This window comes from Aulonocara sp. 'chitande type north' Nkhata Bay, linkage group LG23 (assembly GCF_057382095.1).
Source record: "Aulonocara sp. 'chitande type north' Nkhata Bay isolate Kocher_YH1m ecotype deep benthic linkage group LG23, A_spYH_male_GT1.1, whole genome shotgun sequence".
In the NCBI taxonomy this organism is placed as follows: Eukaryota; Metazoa; Chordata; class Actinopteri; order Cichliformes; family Cichlidae; genus Aulonocara; species Aulonocara sp. 'chitande type north' Nkhata Bay.
Genome location: NC_141365.1, coordinates 7,723,169 through 7,740,298, shown reverse-complemented (window position 1 = coordinate 7,740,298; position 17,130 = coordinate 7,723,169). Strand labels below are relative to the sequence as shown.

General features: G+C 40.3%; 1 protein-coding gene across 8 annotated transcripts in view; it reads right to left on the bottom strand.

Moving 5' to 3' along the window:
- Positions 1 to 894: 894 nt before the first annotated feature.
- Positions 895 to 17,130, bottom strand: part of sbno2b (strawberry notch homolog 2b) — a 65,858-nt gene continuing 49,622 nt past the window's right edge. For all 8 annotated transcript variants that reach the window (XM_086281512.1, XM_086281517.1, XM_086281518.1 and 5 more), the window contains 23 exons: positions 16,851 to 16,941; positions 16,578 to 16,721; positions 16,307 to 16,424; positions 16,111 to 16,216; positions 15,806 to 15,959; positions 15,522 to 15,698; positions 15,162 to 15,259; positions 14,492 to 14,574; positions 14,025 to 14,207; positions 13,709 to 13,830; positions 13,489 to 13,620; positions 13,205 to 13,340; positions 11,742 to 11,854; positions 10,123 to 10,194; positions 9,813 to 9,921; positions 9,637 to 9,708; positions 9,402 to 9,545; positions 9,209 to 9,303; positions 8,133 to 8,225; positions 7,905 to 8,036; positions 7,212 to 7,288; positions 6,799 to 6,989; positions 895 to 5,047 (listed from right to left, as the gene is read on the bottom strand). In XM_086281512.1, the coding sequence (XP_086137638.1) occupies positions 3,930 to 5,047; positions 6,799 to 6,989; positions 7,212 to 7,288; positions 7,905 to 8,036; positions 8,133 to 8,225; positions 9,209 to 9,303; positions 9,402 to 9,545; positions 9,637 to 9,708; positions 9,813 to 9,921; positions 10,123 to 10,194; positions 11,742 to 11,854; positions 13,205 to 13,340; positions 13,489 to 13,620; positions 13,709 to 13,830; positions 14,025 to 14,207; positions 14,492 to 14,574; positions 15,162 to 15,259; positions 15,522 to 15,698; positions 15,806 to 15,959; positions 16,111 to 16,216; positions 16,307 to 16,424; positions 16,578 to 16,721; positions 16,851 to 16,941 (3,760 nt within the window). In that variant the 3' untranslated portion in view covers positions 895 to 3,929. The remainder of the gene's footprint in view (positions 5,048 to 6,798; positions 6,990 to 7,211; positions 7,289 to 7,904; positions 8,037 to 8,132; positions 8,226 to 9,208; positions 9,304 to 9,401; positions 9,546 to 9,636; positions 9,709 to 9,812; positions 9,922 to 10,122; positions 10,195 to 11,741; positions 11,855 to 13,204; positions 13,341 to 13,488; positions 13,621 to 13,708; positions 13,831 to 14,024; positions 14,208 to 14,491; positions 14,575 to 15,161; positions 15,260 to 15,521; positions 15,699 to 15,805; positions 15,960 to 16,110; positions 16,217 to 16,306; positions 16,425 to 16,577; positions 16,722 to 16,850; positions 16,942 to 17,130) is intronic.

The following is a 17,130-nucleotide window of genomic DNA, read 5'->3' as shown; positions in this document are numbered from 1 at the left end:
ATGTGCGAAACGCGATTTTGTTTTTACACGAAGCATAAATTTGACAAAAGATTCTGAATCTTTATGTGTCATTCAAATTTACTTTTGGTTTCGAGTCTTTCTTTTGAGTTCCATCGAGTTTCAGTTGCTTTCCAGGGTGTGATTGCTCGTTTCAGTTTAGTTTTTCTTCTTTAGAAATTATCTATTTCAGTTGTTTCTCGTTACAATATCGACCTTTGTCAGGGGAAGCATTGGAAAAGTCCAGAAGGTGCTGCTTTTTAAAATATGATCAATGTTTTTATGAAAGCTGTGTAGGAATAAATAATTAAAAACAAATACAAAATGCTGCTCGTTTTGAAAGTTTGATCAAACACACTGAATGACTGAAACTAAACTGCCCACTGTTGGGCTGAGTTTGCAGGATACTGTGATGATCAAGCGTTTCCTTCAATTCTTTCAGAGCAAGATTTCAATAATACACTTTCCCCAGTTGTAGTTTAGTCTATTATTGCAACCTTGGCCTGCACATTTTAAGACCAGCCCTCCCCGTGGCAACAAATGTGTTTTATTAGAAGGTGCTTAAAGTAGACAGTGTGCTCTATTTCTCCCCAGAAAGAAATACCAGGTGCGTTTACACAGAGGCTCTGTTATCTGGTGTGTTGTGATTCATTTATCCGATTATTCTCGTGTTTGATGATACCGCTGCACACCACTGGCAGAAAATATCATATTAATATTTAGTGAAAAAAAAAAAAGGGGGGGGGGGGGGGTCCCCTGCTGAACACAAACATTTGCAGAGTTAATCTGCTCCCTTTTTTAGCTCCATGTTTTTAAAATGGGGAGCAATGCCGCGCAAAAACTGTACAACAAGCCCGCGGGCGACAGACAGAATGAACACACGACACTCAGTTTGAGCAATCTTCAAGTTTTTAATCTGTTTTCAAAGACCGCAATTTTATATCGTCCTTCCTTTAATAAGTAGAAAACTTTTATTTTTTTTAAGAATTAGTTGAAAGGCACAAATTTTACAATATATACATTTGGATCTAAATTATAAATATATAGAAAACAAAAGCACAACCCAGAATAAAAGTGCTGAACACAGTTTTGTTTTTACAGGAAAAATAGGCTTTGTTTAAAAATACATACAATCAGTAGCATGTTTTTTTTGTTTCATTTTGTGTTTTGTTAGCAATAAATTATTTGAAGGTGATAACATTTATATATATGCAACTGGTGGGAGAAACAAGAAAGATGGTTAAAGTATACACAGAGCAATCCACTGAAGAACAGAAATACATCAAGCGTGCGACGCTCAATCAAAACCAACAGGAGAACAGTAACTTGATTATGCCATTCTTAGTGCAAAATGATAAAAATGATTACAGGCCTAACTAAACGAATGAAGAATTTTCTTTCCTAAAAACTGCTGTCCATATCCCTCAAATGCATAAAGCTTTATTTCCGTGACTATAAAAACAAAATCAAAGGCAAAACGTTTGCAGACTGGTGTCTGGGAATGTGCCTGACGAATATTATTAAAAGTGAAACGAAGGGTAGCTGCAGTATTATTCTGCACACAGAAAAAAACAACGAATCAGTCATCCTAAACCCTAAACACAGAAGCAGGGAGGGGCGAAGGCTTGGACAGATTAATTGCACGTTTTAATATAACCCAGGTGTGAGTCGACGGGAGAACGGGTCAGCGTTAACATGGTTCGAAGAAAAAAACAAAACCGTCCACAGAAAAATAATGTTTCTTAAAAGAAACAGCCTTTGATCTTTGCCCTAAGAAGGCATAAATATTTAGAACCACTGACATTTTCACAAGGACAAACAACAAACCCATCACATTAAGTCTAAAACATAAATACAGCAAGAGTCACAGCACAGAGTTAAGAAAAAATAGCACAAATACTCATTAGTTTCATCATCCTTAAAAGGGGAACTGATATATTTCTGCTAACGCCCTGACGTTACGCCTCCTGTAGGTTTCTTCCTGAGATTGATAAATGTCTGATATCTTAGAGCCAGTAACTTTAGGGGTGCCTGTGGAATACTTTGGTATCTCTCTGCAAACTGAAGGCCTGACAAGAGGAAAAAAAGCTCTACGAGTGGGAGAAACAATTGCGTTTGAGAAAAGCAAAAGTAAAACGAGCAGAAATAAATCCAGACGCTGTACAGCAGTAGAACAGTGCAATGTTATTTGGTGGCAGGTAATAATAGAATTTGTTTTATAGCAATCTTGAAAATGAGTAACTTCCCTGACCAAACATGTCCTTAACTATTACAATAAGCAAGATAATGTATCTAAAATCTAAATATCCCTTAAATATAAATAACAAATAACTTTTTTTTTTAATAACAATGAATTTAAAATGTATTTAACTAAAATATTTCAAAGCATAATAGAAATAAAGACGATTCACACCATGCAAAGGTAACCAAAAAGCTTTGCCTGTTGAGCGTAAACAGTACTGAAGCGTTTGTTTCATAACGAACATATAACATGGTTTTTATTGCTTTTTGATCGCTTTAACTCCTCTGCGCATTTTGTCCCAAACCAACTACAGTGCATCACACAAACATGGCCAGACCTCACAGGTTTTTAAATATGTACTATCATACACATGTACACGCATCTTTCAAAAGCTTTCTAGAGCCTCAAATGGAAACTGGATGTTTTATTTTTTAGTATAGGTTGAATTCATGTGAAAAACAGTGCTCAAGAGGAAACAATAAATTACTCTGATACTAGCAAAGAGACGGGGGCGCTTTCTTTTCAGAACAATAGAAATTCTTTGTGATCCTTTAGAATTAGAGACCGTGAACAGGTTCGGGTATCAGTGTTGGTCAAAAAATGACACATCCACACAGAAAGATAAAAAAAAAAAATACACAAGATTTTCCTGAGGATTTCCAAAACAAAAATGGGCGTCAAGTGAAATTAAAAGGGGAGAAAGGGGTGTAGATAAACGTTTGTGGACAGCTACACAGACAATCACACAAGCACATGCAGGCTCAAAGGAGGCGCCTTCCTGAAACCCAACACCAGCATAGTGTAACACAAACGACGACTGCCTGACTCACCATGGGCCCCAAAAGTTTCATACAAATACACCGTATTAAATTAAAATCGAAACCAACGCTCAAGAGTACAAATCTATACATTAGGCTACATGGATTTTAAAGACTGCATTTAAAGACTTTTTCCAAAGGCACTGTTTGCAACAGCAGGCTGCTCATCCTCTCCCTTTTTTCCTCACACTAGTGTTCATACAAGCAGGGAGACAAACAGGAGGGAGTGCGTAGAAGGGAAAGGAAAAAAAAAAAGGAAATCTGAGGCATTTCATGGCTAATCAGCTAAAAGATTTCATGCGTCTTCCAGTTCGACTACCTCGTGTTTCACTCAAACCAAAGCCTTGCATACAGCCGTGAATGTAGTAACAGTAAAGCAAAGTTTAAAGATGCGGTTTTAACTAGTGAAAGGCATTTAGAGCTTCCAGCAACTCACCAATCATACCTCGAGAAAAATCAGCAGCAGGAGGTTTATTAGAGATTTCCGCACCTCAACAGCTCGTATGTTCGATAAAATAAAGTTATCCCGTCCTCTTTTTCCCCCTCCTCCCCCCCACCCATCTCCTTTTATTTTTAAACAGCTGCCTTTTACCGTGGAGGACACACTTTGGTGCAGAAATCGAATATTGATCGAGCCCGTCGTTACCTCAACAGCCTAAAGCAAGTGAACGCTACACATGGATAAAGAGAAGGGTGAGCCCAACGCAGGACAGGCAGTGACTTGACTATAGGCCCTGAGGGGAGAGGGAGTAGGTCCAAGGTTGCGATCAAAGACAGCAGCAAACAAGACACCATCTGCTCTAAGAGACATAACAAAAACAAAACAACAAGAAAAAAACTAAAGATAAAGTCCAGATGAGCCCGATGAGCTCTCACTCTTGCGGCCTGTACTGAATGACAGATTTGCGGTCCGGTCCGGCCTGTAGCATGCTGTTCAAAGCCTCGCGGACGTCAAGAGCGCCGGAGCTGCAGTTGCCGTTGGGTAAGGGACCAGAGTCTGATGAAGCGAGGAGATAGGCTGGGGGGAAGTGAGAGGAAGAGCTGGAAAACAAAGAGTTGGGCGACGGGTTGGAGAAGAGAGAACCCATGTTGTTTGACACAGAAGACGTGGAGGACGTGGAGGAAGAGCAGGAGGAGGTAGAAGACGAAGGGCTGGCTTTCTGTGTGGCTATCTGAGGGGAAAGGGATATGTCAAAATAATCTAATAAGTCATGGTGGTTATTGGCCAGCAAGTTGTGGTTCTGCTGCTGCTGTTGCTGCTGCGAGGCCTGAAGAGGCTGCTGCAGCATGAGAGGCAGCTGTACTTGCGCAGCATGCTGGACGTTTGGTGCAGTCTGAGAGATGAGAGACTCTAGATTAAAATCCTCTGCAAACGCTGTAGAGTTGCTTGTCAGAGTGTCCAGATTGAGTCCGCCCTCTGTGGTGTCTGGAGAGGGAGATGGAGAGCTCATGGTAAGGTCTAAGATATCGTCGAAAGGACTTTTGGAAGACAAACTGGAAGGCTGCTTGGTCTGATGGAGTGAAGGAGGCAGGTTCTTCGTTTGTTGAAAAGTGTTCATGTAGGCGGGTGAGTAAAACGGTGAGAGATTGAGGCTAACTGAGCTGTTCAGAGAGCTCTGGTTGGTGTTGGAGAAGGAACTCGGATTGTTGGACCAGCTGTTATGGGTCCTTTGCTGGGTTTGGCTAGAATTTATCGGTAAGGCCAAGAGGGCTGAACTGAGGTGTGGTAAGGTGGGCTGGACTTGGGGGTGCATTCTGTGTTGGAGTGGGAATCTTGGGTCAAAAGGCTGAGTGAGGGACTGAGTATGCATGGTTTTGTGGTTGGTTAGATTTTCCACGAGCTGTCTGTGCCCCTGCAGGTACTCAAGCTTGCGCTTGCGCTCATTCTCAGCAGCCTGCTCTTTCTCTTTTCGCCTCTTCTTCACCTCGTCATCCATCTGCAGCAGCTCGTCCCGTACGCGAGGAACGCAGTTCTCTGGGATCTTGATACCTGAGAGAGATGACACAGTTATCAGTAAGATAAATCCTCAATCTTTTATCAGCTTTACAATAACAACTAGAGCAGGGCAATATGACCAAAAATATTTATCACGATATACATTTGAAAATTTGCGATAATGATATAACTGACAATATAACTGACTCTAGACAAAATACTTTGCATCTCCACAACTTTATTAGTGCAAAAAAAAAAAAATCTATGTATTTTCACTTAAACAAGCAGCTGTTTTTATGTGCATTAAAGTTATATAAAAATTTTACAGTGCAAATTCCTCGCTGACAGTTTAACCAAAAGGCATTTCCAGTGGAAATTGGCCGACATATCCTCAGCATAACCATGTATAATATCCACAAAACTTAAAAAGAGGTTATACACACACAATACAGTAATATTATGTTGAAGCACAGTACGTATCACTCCACGAGGCTCCTGCCTACGATAGCCGTAATGCTCCAACAATCCATCAAGCGGTGCGGGTTCGTAGCTTAGCAAAGTCGTACTAAAACATTTGACAGAGTTTCGAGCGCCGTGTAAACATAAAATCGTTTCGAGGTCAGGAAACACAACCAGAATTCATACATAAGACACACGGGATTATAAGGGGCTCTGTCGATTTTCAGAAAAATCAAAGGATTGATTTTAAGTGCGCCGTATTTTCCAAAAAACACGGTAATAACGACGGCCTGCTAGCATGCGCTACCAAAAATAGTGCTTTGTTGTGTATCTGACGGACGTAAGCTAAACCAGTTCCACACCACTGAAGTTGCAGCATTTTTACAAAACAATTCTGGTTCATCCGTTTCATTCAACGATCCGCTTTCGTCCCTCATTCTCCGTCGCCGCCATGCTTTTTCTGCCATGTGCGTATGAAAACAAAGGCACTGTGCATGTGCGTTTTACCCATAATCTATCGCGATATTTCATTTTCTTATCGTTGCCCAACATTATACCGTATTACCGTGAACGGTATGATATGGCCCAGCCCTAATAACAACAGGACATTAATTAATCTGTATTAATTAATGAGAATGATTGTCCATCTCTATGCATCAGTCCTGTGATTGACTGACGACTCTTATGCCCACTGTCACCTGGATGGTTGAGAAGTCAGATGGCTGGATATCACAGCACATGCATCACTAAGTATAGTAAATAAGACAGCATAAAGGTAATGTGTACTTTAATGTGCATTCATTGCTTCCACACTACTAAGCAGAAAGGCTGCAGCAGAGAGAGAACTACTGCATCTGCTAGTAGGCTGAGCTTGCCACGGTTGCAGAGCAGACTGCAGTCCAAGTCCATATGTGACATGACACAGGCAGCTGATTATAACGTCATGCTATTCATTTTCTTCAAATGAATGGCCAAATAAGAAAAATCAGACAGGAACAACTTAGAAACTAAAGATATATGTGCGGTGTAGAGAGACAATAATCACGAGTGTGTTTTCATGGATCTTGAGGTGAATTGCGACACGTCCTGTGTGGGTCAGCGTTAACGTAATGCGCACAGGAGCTCAGCAGAAACGAATAAGGAAAATATGGAACTTTTTCATTTCCTCAATTTTAGATAATGATGTGTCAGCACTTGGACAGCAGCACCACATCTTACCATCAAAACAACATCGGGGTCAATAAAATTCACATTTTAAATTCTGAGCTAGATGTTTAGGGATTAAAAGAACAGTGAAGAAGCTGTCCTCAAACTGCACTTCACTTCAGGCAGTCAGAGATACTAACCGACTTGTTTGTTATGCTGCTTTGTTTTAAGGCGGACAATCTGCAGGATGCTGCTGTTGGTGATGTCAGACACCACATCAGAGACGCGCTTCCACACTCGTAACAGAGCTCCACACAGCATGTGATACTGACGGAGGCGCATGCCCTGCAGACACTCCTGGCCTTCCTCAATTTTCTTACACTTCCCATTCCTGCAGAGAGAGCAAAGAAGAAATGGTGAAAACACATCATAAATCACTCTTTTAGTGTGACTGTATGGCAAGCTAAGGTACAAGATGTGAGATTTGGAGGTAATTTCTTCGTGGCTAGCTCTTGGGAATGGCATTTGATTTAAAAACCATTGACTGAATCCTAATAATTACCAGCCTGATAGGATTCATTAATCCTAAGGGACATTGTGGATTCCTGCTTACCAGTTAGCGTGACTGCATTTCTTGAAGGAGAAGGTGAACTGGTTCTCCCAGCAGTCCCTGGCTTCCTCAGGGGTCACCTAAAAAAAAGGAAGAAATGCAAAAGCCTAAAAGTCAGCCAAGTAGTCACTCATTACATATTTTTACCAATGCAGAAGTGAGATTTTCAAGTTCAAAACAAAGCACAAACTACACCCTTTTCTCATTTAAAACAATAATTGTGTCAAAGGGGAAAAACAAGTTATTTTCAATGGGCTTATGGTGAAAGGTCAATGATTAGCAGTTTTAAAGCAGGGAAGGGAAACAGCTATAGCCTTAATAAACAACAGAACTGTAAAGAAAATAAGAGCTCACTCTTTAAATTTACTATTAATATATAACATTAAAGGTTTTAAGTCTGTAAAATGTTGCCACACTTTGTCTTTGGAGAGCATTAAGCCTTATCTGGTCAGCACACCTAAATGTCCACAAGGTGGCAGCAGAGACCGAATATATATATAAATATACACCCGGAGCAATGACAGAGGAACACTTGGTCCAGAAAATGTCCGACTTTGTGTTTTCCCAATGTTCCCCATTTTCAGAAATGAAAAAAGATGCATTTTAATGCCAAATTGAGGGGGAAAAAAATCAAAAGACTCAAATGTAACACAAAACCAATACAAAGACAGAACTAATAGACTGTGAAACTCTTACCTTTCTGTACTTTTGGTGCAGTTTTTCCAGACTCTCAGGGTGAGTCTGCTTGCCGATGTTGGGCTTATAGACCACAAAGTTCTTCCCTCTTCCTTGCTCAGCTAGCAGCACACATGGATAGTTACCTCGAAGCTGTGAACAGAGGCCACAGAGAGTGAGTGTTGTTTTTTTTTTTGCACTGTCAAAGAGACAAAGTTAGTTAAACTGTTTATCATAACGTGAACTCACCTTCATAGACAGGTAGAATCCCTCATCATGGCCGCTGAGGTTCAGTGATTTCTTGTAGGCCTCATCCCAGGGCATGCCCCTGTCCACACTGATCTGTAGGAGGAAAAAGATCAGAGTCTAAAGCATGTGCTGTGAAAGAGAGGGAGTCAAACTGCCCCACACCTACACACTGCTGGTATGACTTCAGAAACTATTAATATCTATAAATACATGAATACAACCACTTTAATGTATGTATGAAATACGCCCTTTATACTGGGTAAACTGGTTTTCTTGTGCAGGAGTCCTGAGTGGCTGCCAACTTTGAAACATCAACTGTAGGTTAGCCTGCAGCCAAAAGCTAAAAGCAGAGGATACCAGTAATTATCCTGTGCCACCTGCTAGTATCTACATAGGCTCCATAGCTCCAGGGCCAAACCTGCGTGATCACAGTCTTACCGCTGGCACTATGACATCAATCCAAGCTCTTAACTACAGAGGTAGTTGCTTGAGTTACCTGGGGGACTGCACGTTATGAGGAACTTATTTAATTGTACCCGTTCAAGTATTGTCAAAAAATCTAAATGAACTGACTCTCAGTGATATTTATAATGTACTCTGTGTTTGCAATTTAATAATATTATTTGAAAAATTGTAAGGTCTGGTGCTCTAACTTTGATATTAATACATACAATAAATTATCATTAAATTGCAAGAGCATCAAAAAGATAAGTAGCATAGCATAGCATTGCCATTGTGGGCAACACTACCTAACATAGGCCTAATATATATTACATAGCTAGGCCTTCTCCTGTGTAGTCATAGTTTACATGTTTTATATAGTTTGCTGTTACTTTGCAGATGCTGCAGGCACATCACTGTTTTGAATATGTTACTGATAATGCCATATCAAACAACACTTCTGCCTGGCCGTTCACAAATAAGCCACTGTACTGCTGTGGTTATCTGCAGGAAGTAAATACTTTTCTAATCCTGCTGTATGCAACTTCACTGTCATCGACACATTTAACATTGCATATGCTCTACTCCAAAGAAATGTATACTTGTAGACCTGAAATCAAGTTATGCAAGCCTACCTTATACAGAACAACCTGGCCATCCTGAGGATTTCCAGCCGTCAAGAAAGTTTCCTGTGTCTCCTCATAAATCTCATCGTTACCTGGGGCAAGGTCTGTCAGCGACAGAGTAGAAGAAAGTGATGAACATTTGCAGCTGCTGAATGAATTCATTGACATCCTTCTATTTTAGAATTACACTTGATCTCCATACCTAGGATTCCCATGTCATATTTGCCCTCCTTTTTATCCTTCTCTATGAGATAGTCAAAGTTGTCAGTGAAGTATTGGAAGAGATGGTTCTGTTTGTGGACCTCCAGACCCAGGATGCGATTTAGGAACTTTGTAATGCTGCAGTCTGAGAAAAACAAACAAGCAATTGACTTCAAATTTTGTTTATTCATCTCAAATACCAAATACAGAGAAAGAAATCTGTCCGTATACTCTACCTTTCTCATTGTTGTTTCCAATGCGGGGCTCCTTACATAAAATCCCAACATCAACCATTCCAGCTTTCATGTCTGGAAGTGAAAAACAAAAAACAGAACCGTTTTTCTACAGCTGCACTAAACTTTCATTTGCTGATGATATTCTCTGCTTACACTGAACCAAAATATGAACATACCTCTGAAGAACATGGAATCACCCCCTGGGTAGCCTTTGGGAGGGGGCACCTTGTTATCTATGAAGCCAACAATTGCTTTGGTAATTTTATCCAGAGCCTTGGTACCGTACTGCAAAAAAGAAGTAAGGTGAAATTAGTAAAGACAGATGATCTCATAAGGCTTTTTAAGCACTGCAGATTAAGTGTTTACATAAAATATGCTATAAAATGCTAAAAGCAAGACAAACTCCATACACCTCAAATTAAGAGCACAAAACATTTTAGATACAAAGGTTGGGTACAATTTTAAAAGCTTCTTAGGTTTGCATACCTTGTTCTCAAAGTTGTATCTGCTCAGGTCTCTGGTTTCTGTGGCTCTTCTGTCTCCATGGGTTAATGCACCCTGCACAGTGGATTACAAACAGTATTACTATCAAATCAATATACTATTATTACTATTACTAAAATATTACATTTACATCATCAGCAGTCACGCTAACAGAACCAGAGTCGGTGCTGCTGGTGTGAAACTGTCAGAGGAAGTTATGAAATCTGTCTTCACTGTTTAGTGCAATTCTACTGTGCAGAAATAATATTGGAAAATAATGCCTTGCAATTTCAATTTACTCTGGATTTGTAGTGTTTTAAGCCAGAAATGTCTGATTTCAAAGCTCAGCTGCTGTAGTAACTTGAAAAATTTGAAAACCCCCCCAAAAACAACAACTATAAAAATACCCAGTTGTTGCTTATCTGACATATCCATCAATTCAGTTAATATATAGTTAAAAGGTGATTCTACAATGCACCAGTGATGGGTGTGGAGCATATAACACGGAGGAAAAAAACCCAAACAAACCCCAAAAACACTGAAATAAGGACACACGCACACACACACTAGTGTAAATGCATGAGGATGCAGAGCCCGCTCTTGGCCCAAACGTGTCAAAGGAAACCCACGAGGTTCAGGTGTGAAAACAAACGTTTTCTATGTGCAACGTGCTGACATGATATTGTGGTTCAGTTAATCTTCAAACAACATTTTGCAAAGAGACCGAGTGTGCAGTGAGTCCAACGTGTGATGGAAGTAGGCAACAAAGTTAACAGAAAATTTAGACAAAGTCAACAGTGGATCAGTCTTAAAGCCAGCTGCTAGCTCTGCTCACACAGGCAAAAACCTTAAGATACCAAAACAAATGAATGTTTTAGCCAAATATGATTTGACTGCTGATCTGGAGTCAGACTGTTGCAAAGGTGTTCAGCTGTTCAGTTCGACTGAAATGTGTGCACTGGAGCTGTATCAAGTTCAAGCAGGCAGGCAGGCAGGCAGACCACGTGCCATATTCTTGATACAGATTTACCACACATAGCTGGCAAATGCAGGAATGACTTCCTGTAACCACCATCCCCTACACCCTCTCTGCCCTTTTCCCAAAAGAACTGTCATGCTGTGTCACTATGGAAATAAATGGCTGCTAGTGCAGAAATGCATCGATAATTACGGAAAATAGCTACACTTATAAATTATCCAGACAACCTCTTTTTGCTTTTTCTGCTTGTTCAGTTTTCCGTTACTGAGCTGGAGAAGGGAAAGACCCAGAATCTCTTGAGGTTTGTGGAGAAAAGTTGATATAACATCAAGGGAACCAACAATAAAGAAGACTATGGAGCGCTTTAAGACTAGGGAGTATCCCACACAACAGGAAGGACAGAGGGTGAGGGCAGGTTTAAGAAATGAACGGCGGAGTCACGAACAGCCCGGAGCACTCCGATCGATAAACACATAACTCAGATCGTCTCTGTTTACACTGAAACAGTTCTTCTCACACTCCATAAGACAACAACATATAAACAGCTATTTCCCCCTGAGAGACACTTCAAGATAATTGTGCAAAATAACAACAGCAAATGCAACACCAACCCACACACAACTGAAAGACTGTTCATATTTACCAGACTCTCTAGTCTCTTAGCCACAATGGAGGCAAAACGTCTCTCCCCAGCCAACTCTGAGATGAGAAAGATGTACTCAGGGGCTGTCACCTGATTGGACCGATGAGTCCGACCTGGAACGATGAGAATAAAATAGCAATAAGACATTTTTTGTACATGCAAAACATTTAAAGATATTAAGACTACTGTCTGACTGTTAAATCCTTCAATCTCAAATCTTTAACTTTACAGATAAGCGTTGTACTGCTAATGAACATCCTGTAAAACCTTTATACAGATAAATAAAACAAGCAAGATATGTTGCTATGTGTAGGAGAAATCAGGTATTGTACATTTTTGTGATGACGTTTGGTTTACAACAGCTCATTTTTATGTTACAGGCTGTGCCAATCTCAACTAACTATGAAACACCCATAAATGTAAATAAAATAACACACACACAAGTTATATGTTAGTACAGTACACTAGTGAGGTGCGATTAGAAACAATAAATTAGAAACTGAAAAGTATGAAGAGGACATTATTGGTGAGATGATAAGATCTCCAGTCATATGACTGAAATCTGATCTTGACACTCAGATCCTCCCACCTAAAAATGAAAACAAAAACTCTTTACACAAGATTGTTCTAAGGAAGTCCCTTCAACTTCCATAGAACCTCTTATGAGTAAATAAGCATGTCTGTGTTTGTACAGTATGTGTGTGTATATGTAAGTGTCAGACTAAGCTTCTCGGTATGAGAAACTTAGTCCGCCTGAAGAATCACTGAGGTGGTTTAAGCAGAAAATTGATGACCTTATTTAGTTTAGTGCTCTGCTTTGGCATTTACGTATATAAAAAAATCAAATACTGATCGGGTTTGTGGTGTTAATTACAAATAGATTCGCAGCTGTAACACCTTTAAAGGTCAAATGTTCAGCCCACACAAGTAGAGTAACTGAAAGAAACCACAGCTTCTATCTACCAACAAACCTTCAGCGAGACATTTGTCTCAATTTGAATATCGCAATATGAAAATAACACATAAAACACTTCTTCACATTTCTTCTCTTTCTTCTAAAGCTCTTTCAACCTTTCACCTCAATGCTGCTGCTTGTCACAGGGGTAAATTTAAAAGGAAGTAAGGAATAGAAAGCTGATGTAACTACGATGAAGAGGAAAATAAGTCCAGTGTGCCTTATAGCCTTTTAACTGGTTACATCACTCATCAACAGAAAAAAAAAAGACTTATGTCATTGACAAAGTTAACCACTGATGAAAAACTTTATTCAAGCCATTATGTGAAGTCTGACACAAACTTAACCAGACAGACTATATTGACAGGTCAAAAATTCAGTCTAAAAAAGGTTCCCGACATCCTTATGTAAGTTAATAACACAAAAAATGCCCTTTTCTTTTATTTCTAATCATGTACTCCTCTTTAACTTTTAAAGCCTCTTTGTTAGATTACATTTCCTGACTTACCGAACTGCTGAATAGCCCTGTCTGCGCTCCAAGGCAGCTCCAGGGTCATGTGAACCCTGCGTCTCTGGTTTTTCACTCTCTTGTCTGCCTGAAGGGAAATCCCAGAGCTCGCTGCTTCTGAGATGATGGCCACCAACTACAGGAAACAGGTTTTTGTTTATTGGTGGAGAAAGGTCTTATTGAACAATGTTTTTAAAGCATTTCACTGTTTGGTGAAATCTGATCTGAAGCCCTTCGAGTCATGAAAACAGTGATTCATTTTTTTGTACTGTAAAATATCTAACCTTCTCTCCACTCATGAAGCGATCTTTCTCCTTGAGATTAATGTGGTCAATCGTAAGCCCTTGCTCAGCTCGTGACTCATAACGCACGGTGCCGTCAGGCCGCCGCACCACACGACCCTTACGACCAGTCATCTGGAGAGAAAAGGGGTTAATATACATCAGCTGCACATGTCAAGGTGACAGGTGATGCTGCTGGTTAGCTTGTAGTTGAGGGTCATACCTCAGAGACTTTATCTGGTCCACCAAACTTGTCAATGAGCTCATCCAATGTGTTGAGAGGTAGTTCTTTTCCCAGTTCTGCTATTTTGTTGAGGAGGTCCTGCTTCATTTCCTCTATTCTGGCTGTAAATACAAATCAGAGGAAGATATTAACAATATATCCCTTGCTGGTTGAGTTATAAAAAATAGCAGGGTATGTGAGGCTACAGTGGCAGCTATCAAGTAGATGTGCATCTGTTTGAATGACAAGCACCTTCCAGTGTATCACTGTTACTGACAACACAAGCTGAAGGACAAAAAAAAGAAATGGTGCCTACCTGTCTGGTAGCTAGTCTGGTTCACAAAGATGACATCGTCATTATCTAGCAGGGAGTCTGGTGAAGAGTTGGAGTCTGTGTCTATGCCATCGGAGTCACTACTGCTGTCATCGGTGATGTTGATCACAACGTTGTTCTCTATACTGTGCTTGGGTACTTTGGGCTGGCGACCTCTGGGTTTCCCTGATTGTTAGTTAAACCGCATGAGATTGGAGTTAGCAAAAGCGACACAAAAGAGGCCAATAATAGACATAGGATTAAAAAATATGTCTTTAACTGAGAATAAATAGTACCAGCTGCTAGGCTAAATACACCAAATACACTTATAAATCACAACATGAGCAATTTTACTGCTACACAAACTATAGAAATGTCCACTGAACACTTGGTACATGAAATAATTGTAAAAGACAGCATTTAGGGGTGAACATCCTACAGTGTTGTATTAAATCTTCATATTCACTTACGTTTTCTCTTGTTACTTGGAGCTTTTTCCCTGCTTTGCTTCTCTGAAGGGAAATGCTTTGTTACAAGAGACTGGAATACTCCCCTGGAGCAAAGAAGAGCAGAATAACAGACTTTAAAACTGACAGCAAAGCAACCACAACACATTAGGGCTGTTGCGGCAATTAGACATTACAAGTATTCCTGATCTGACCTAATTATGAGTGCCAGGTATTGATAGGCAGATGAAAACGTGAACTAATACACTCAGACTTTAAGGCATGTCTGCTGTGACAGACCTAAGGTCAACCAAGTTCAAGTCCTTATAACTTCCTTTTCTTCTTTTTCACAAATGAGTCATTGGTCAATTAGCAGCTAATAAAAGGTTGTCTGCTTTGACTGGTGAAGAATGTCACATGACCTGTATGACTATATGTAGTCATGACAAAGTCCTTCTTGAAACTTTCTTGTTATTTGACAGCTTGGTGTATCAAGAAAACGAAACAGAAGACACCTGTGACTATAGTTTTCAGCAAGCAGAAAATCACTCTTTCAAATAGTGTCAAAGTTATCACCTATGGCTCGGCATTCAGTTTTAAAAGAGCTGCAACTCAGATACAGGCAGTCTTTTTTTTTTCATATGTAGCCATCACCACAGAAACACAGAAGCGAACAGACGAAATACTCTCTTACTCGGCTGCGGAAACAAATCTGTCCAGATGCCCGTCATTTTCATCCAAGACTTCTCTGGTGCGCGATTCTCCAGTAGACTGGAGTCCAATAACGATGCACTGCAGTGGAGAACACACAAACGCACATCAATGACCCAGCCGTGTTACCTAAAGTAAACTTCTACTAGGACTCACTTCTGCTAATCACGATGGAAAATATTACAAAAATCCATGTGGAATTCCTGAACAACTAAAGCAAAATCAAACCAGCTTGTTCACAGAGAACTGAAACCCCCCACACAACTGACTAAACTATGTTTCAAATTAGCACTCTTACATATACAATCTATGCACTCAAAGTTCAACAGTGTGCTATGCTCACCTTTCCGGCCTCCAGCTCTTTCTGGGCCAGCTCCACCAAGGAGCGGACCTTGGCAGCGATACAGAGATATTTGAAGAATCGCTGGTGAGACGACCAGAACTGCCCCCAAAGAGACTTCCTGCTGACCATGCCCAGCTCATCAGCTGCCTGCATGAACGTTTTCAACGCCTCGGCCCACTAGAAACAGATTCCAGACGCGAATTCTCAGTTTAAATTTTTGTCAGTTTTCTCAAATAAGATAAGAACATATAAATACAGCAGACGCTGTCACTGAATTTCCTCACCAGTTTGGCAGCTTTATTATAGACCTCTTTGAAGTCACCGTCCAGCCCGATCTCTTCAATGCGGAAAGACACCCCAGAGAAGCTCAGCTGTCTGGCAATGTACATCCCACTCACTTTCATGTCCATGGCCACAATCTCCATGGCCCCGACACCTCTGTACACAAATAAATAATTCAACATAACTTAATCATTGGTCAACAGCCGTTCCCACAATCTGACTGTAAGGAATGTTCCAGTAATTTGAAGATACAGATCCACATGATTGAAAAACATAAAAACTTCAGAGTGAAATTCATCCCACAAACCTCTTCTCAATGGAATGCAGGAAGTCATCAAAGGTTCGGAAGGGTGTGCCCTCACCCCAAATTCCTAGTCGGCTCATATAAATCATGTTCTTTGGCTCAGAGGCACCTGGAACAGACATGACAGAAATCGATGATTTAAAGTCTACTATTGTATTTTTTCTCCTGCCCGAGAATGTTTATTTGTGTGTTAGCTTACCTGTGGCACTGGCATACACCACCCTGGCATGCGGCAGCTTGCTTTGCAGGTCAAGAACTGCTTTGCCCATCTTTGTAGATGTGGCATTCTTGGCTTTGTGGCATTCATCAAAAATAATCTATATTGATGCAAAGTCAAGGACAAAAAATACCAAAAACCACTGCTGAATGTGTGGTTGTTAAAATTAAGTCAGAAAATCATGTGGAACAACATATCGAAGGACAGCTTATGTTAGATTGACAAAGAATATGGCATTAAAATTAAAGGATACAACTCCATCAAATTCTGGTTTGCACCAATCCAGGATCTGTTTGATCCTCGTCCGAAGCTGCCCTCCTGCTTGGCTTTCTCCAATCAGTGCAGAGTAAGTTGCAAACAAGACTCCTTCTGAGGTAGCTGTGTCACCGTACTTTATCTGTTAGAACAGAACAAATATTAAACAAGTCACAATAGTGCTTCGCTCTACTTCACCGATTGCGCTCATGCACACATAACAACTGTTCTAATTTTCTCAGTTTGACCCACAAATTCCACCTGAACTCACCTTGTTTAAAGCATGCACAGGAATAGTCGGTGCATCTATGTCTTTGAGATCTCTCTCTGCATCAAATTTCAGGTCATTGGATATGCTGAACCTGAGGGAAAAGACAGGGGAAATTAGCCGACTTTGACATACAGTAAATCTACTGTGCATAAACAGGATATATCATGCAGGTGGACAAAAATCCCAATCAGAAAATCGATCTATTTTTTAATCATAGCCCGCATTAGTCATGTCCTTTTTTCCCCTCAGAAGTGTTTTTCTTGACTCTAACCTTTTGAGG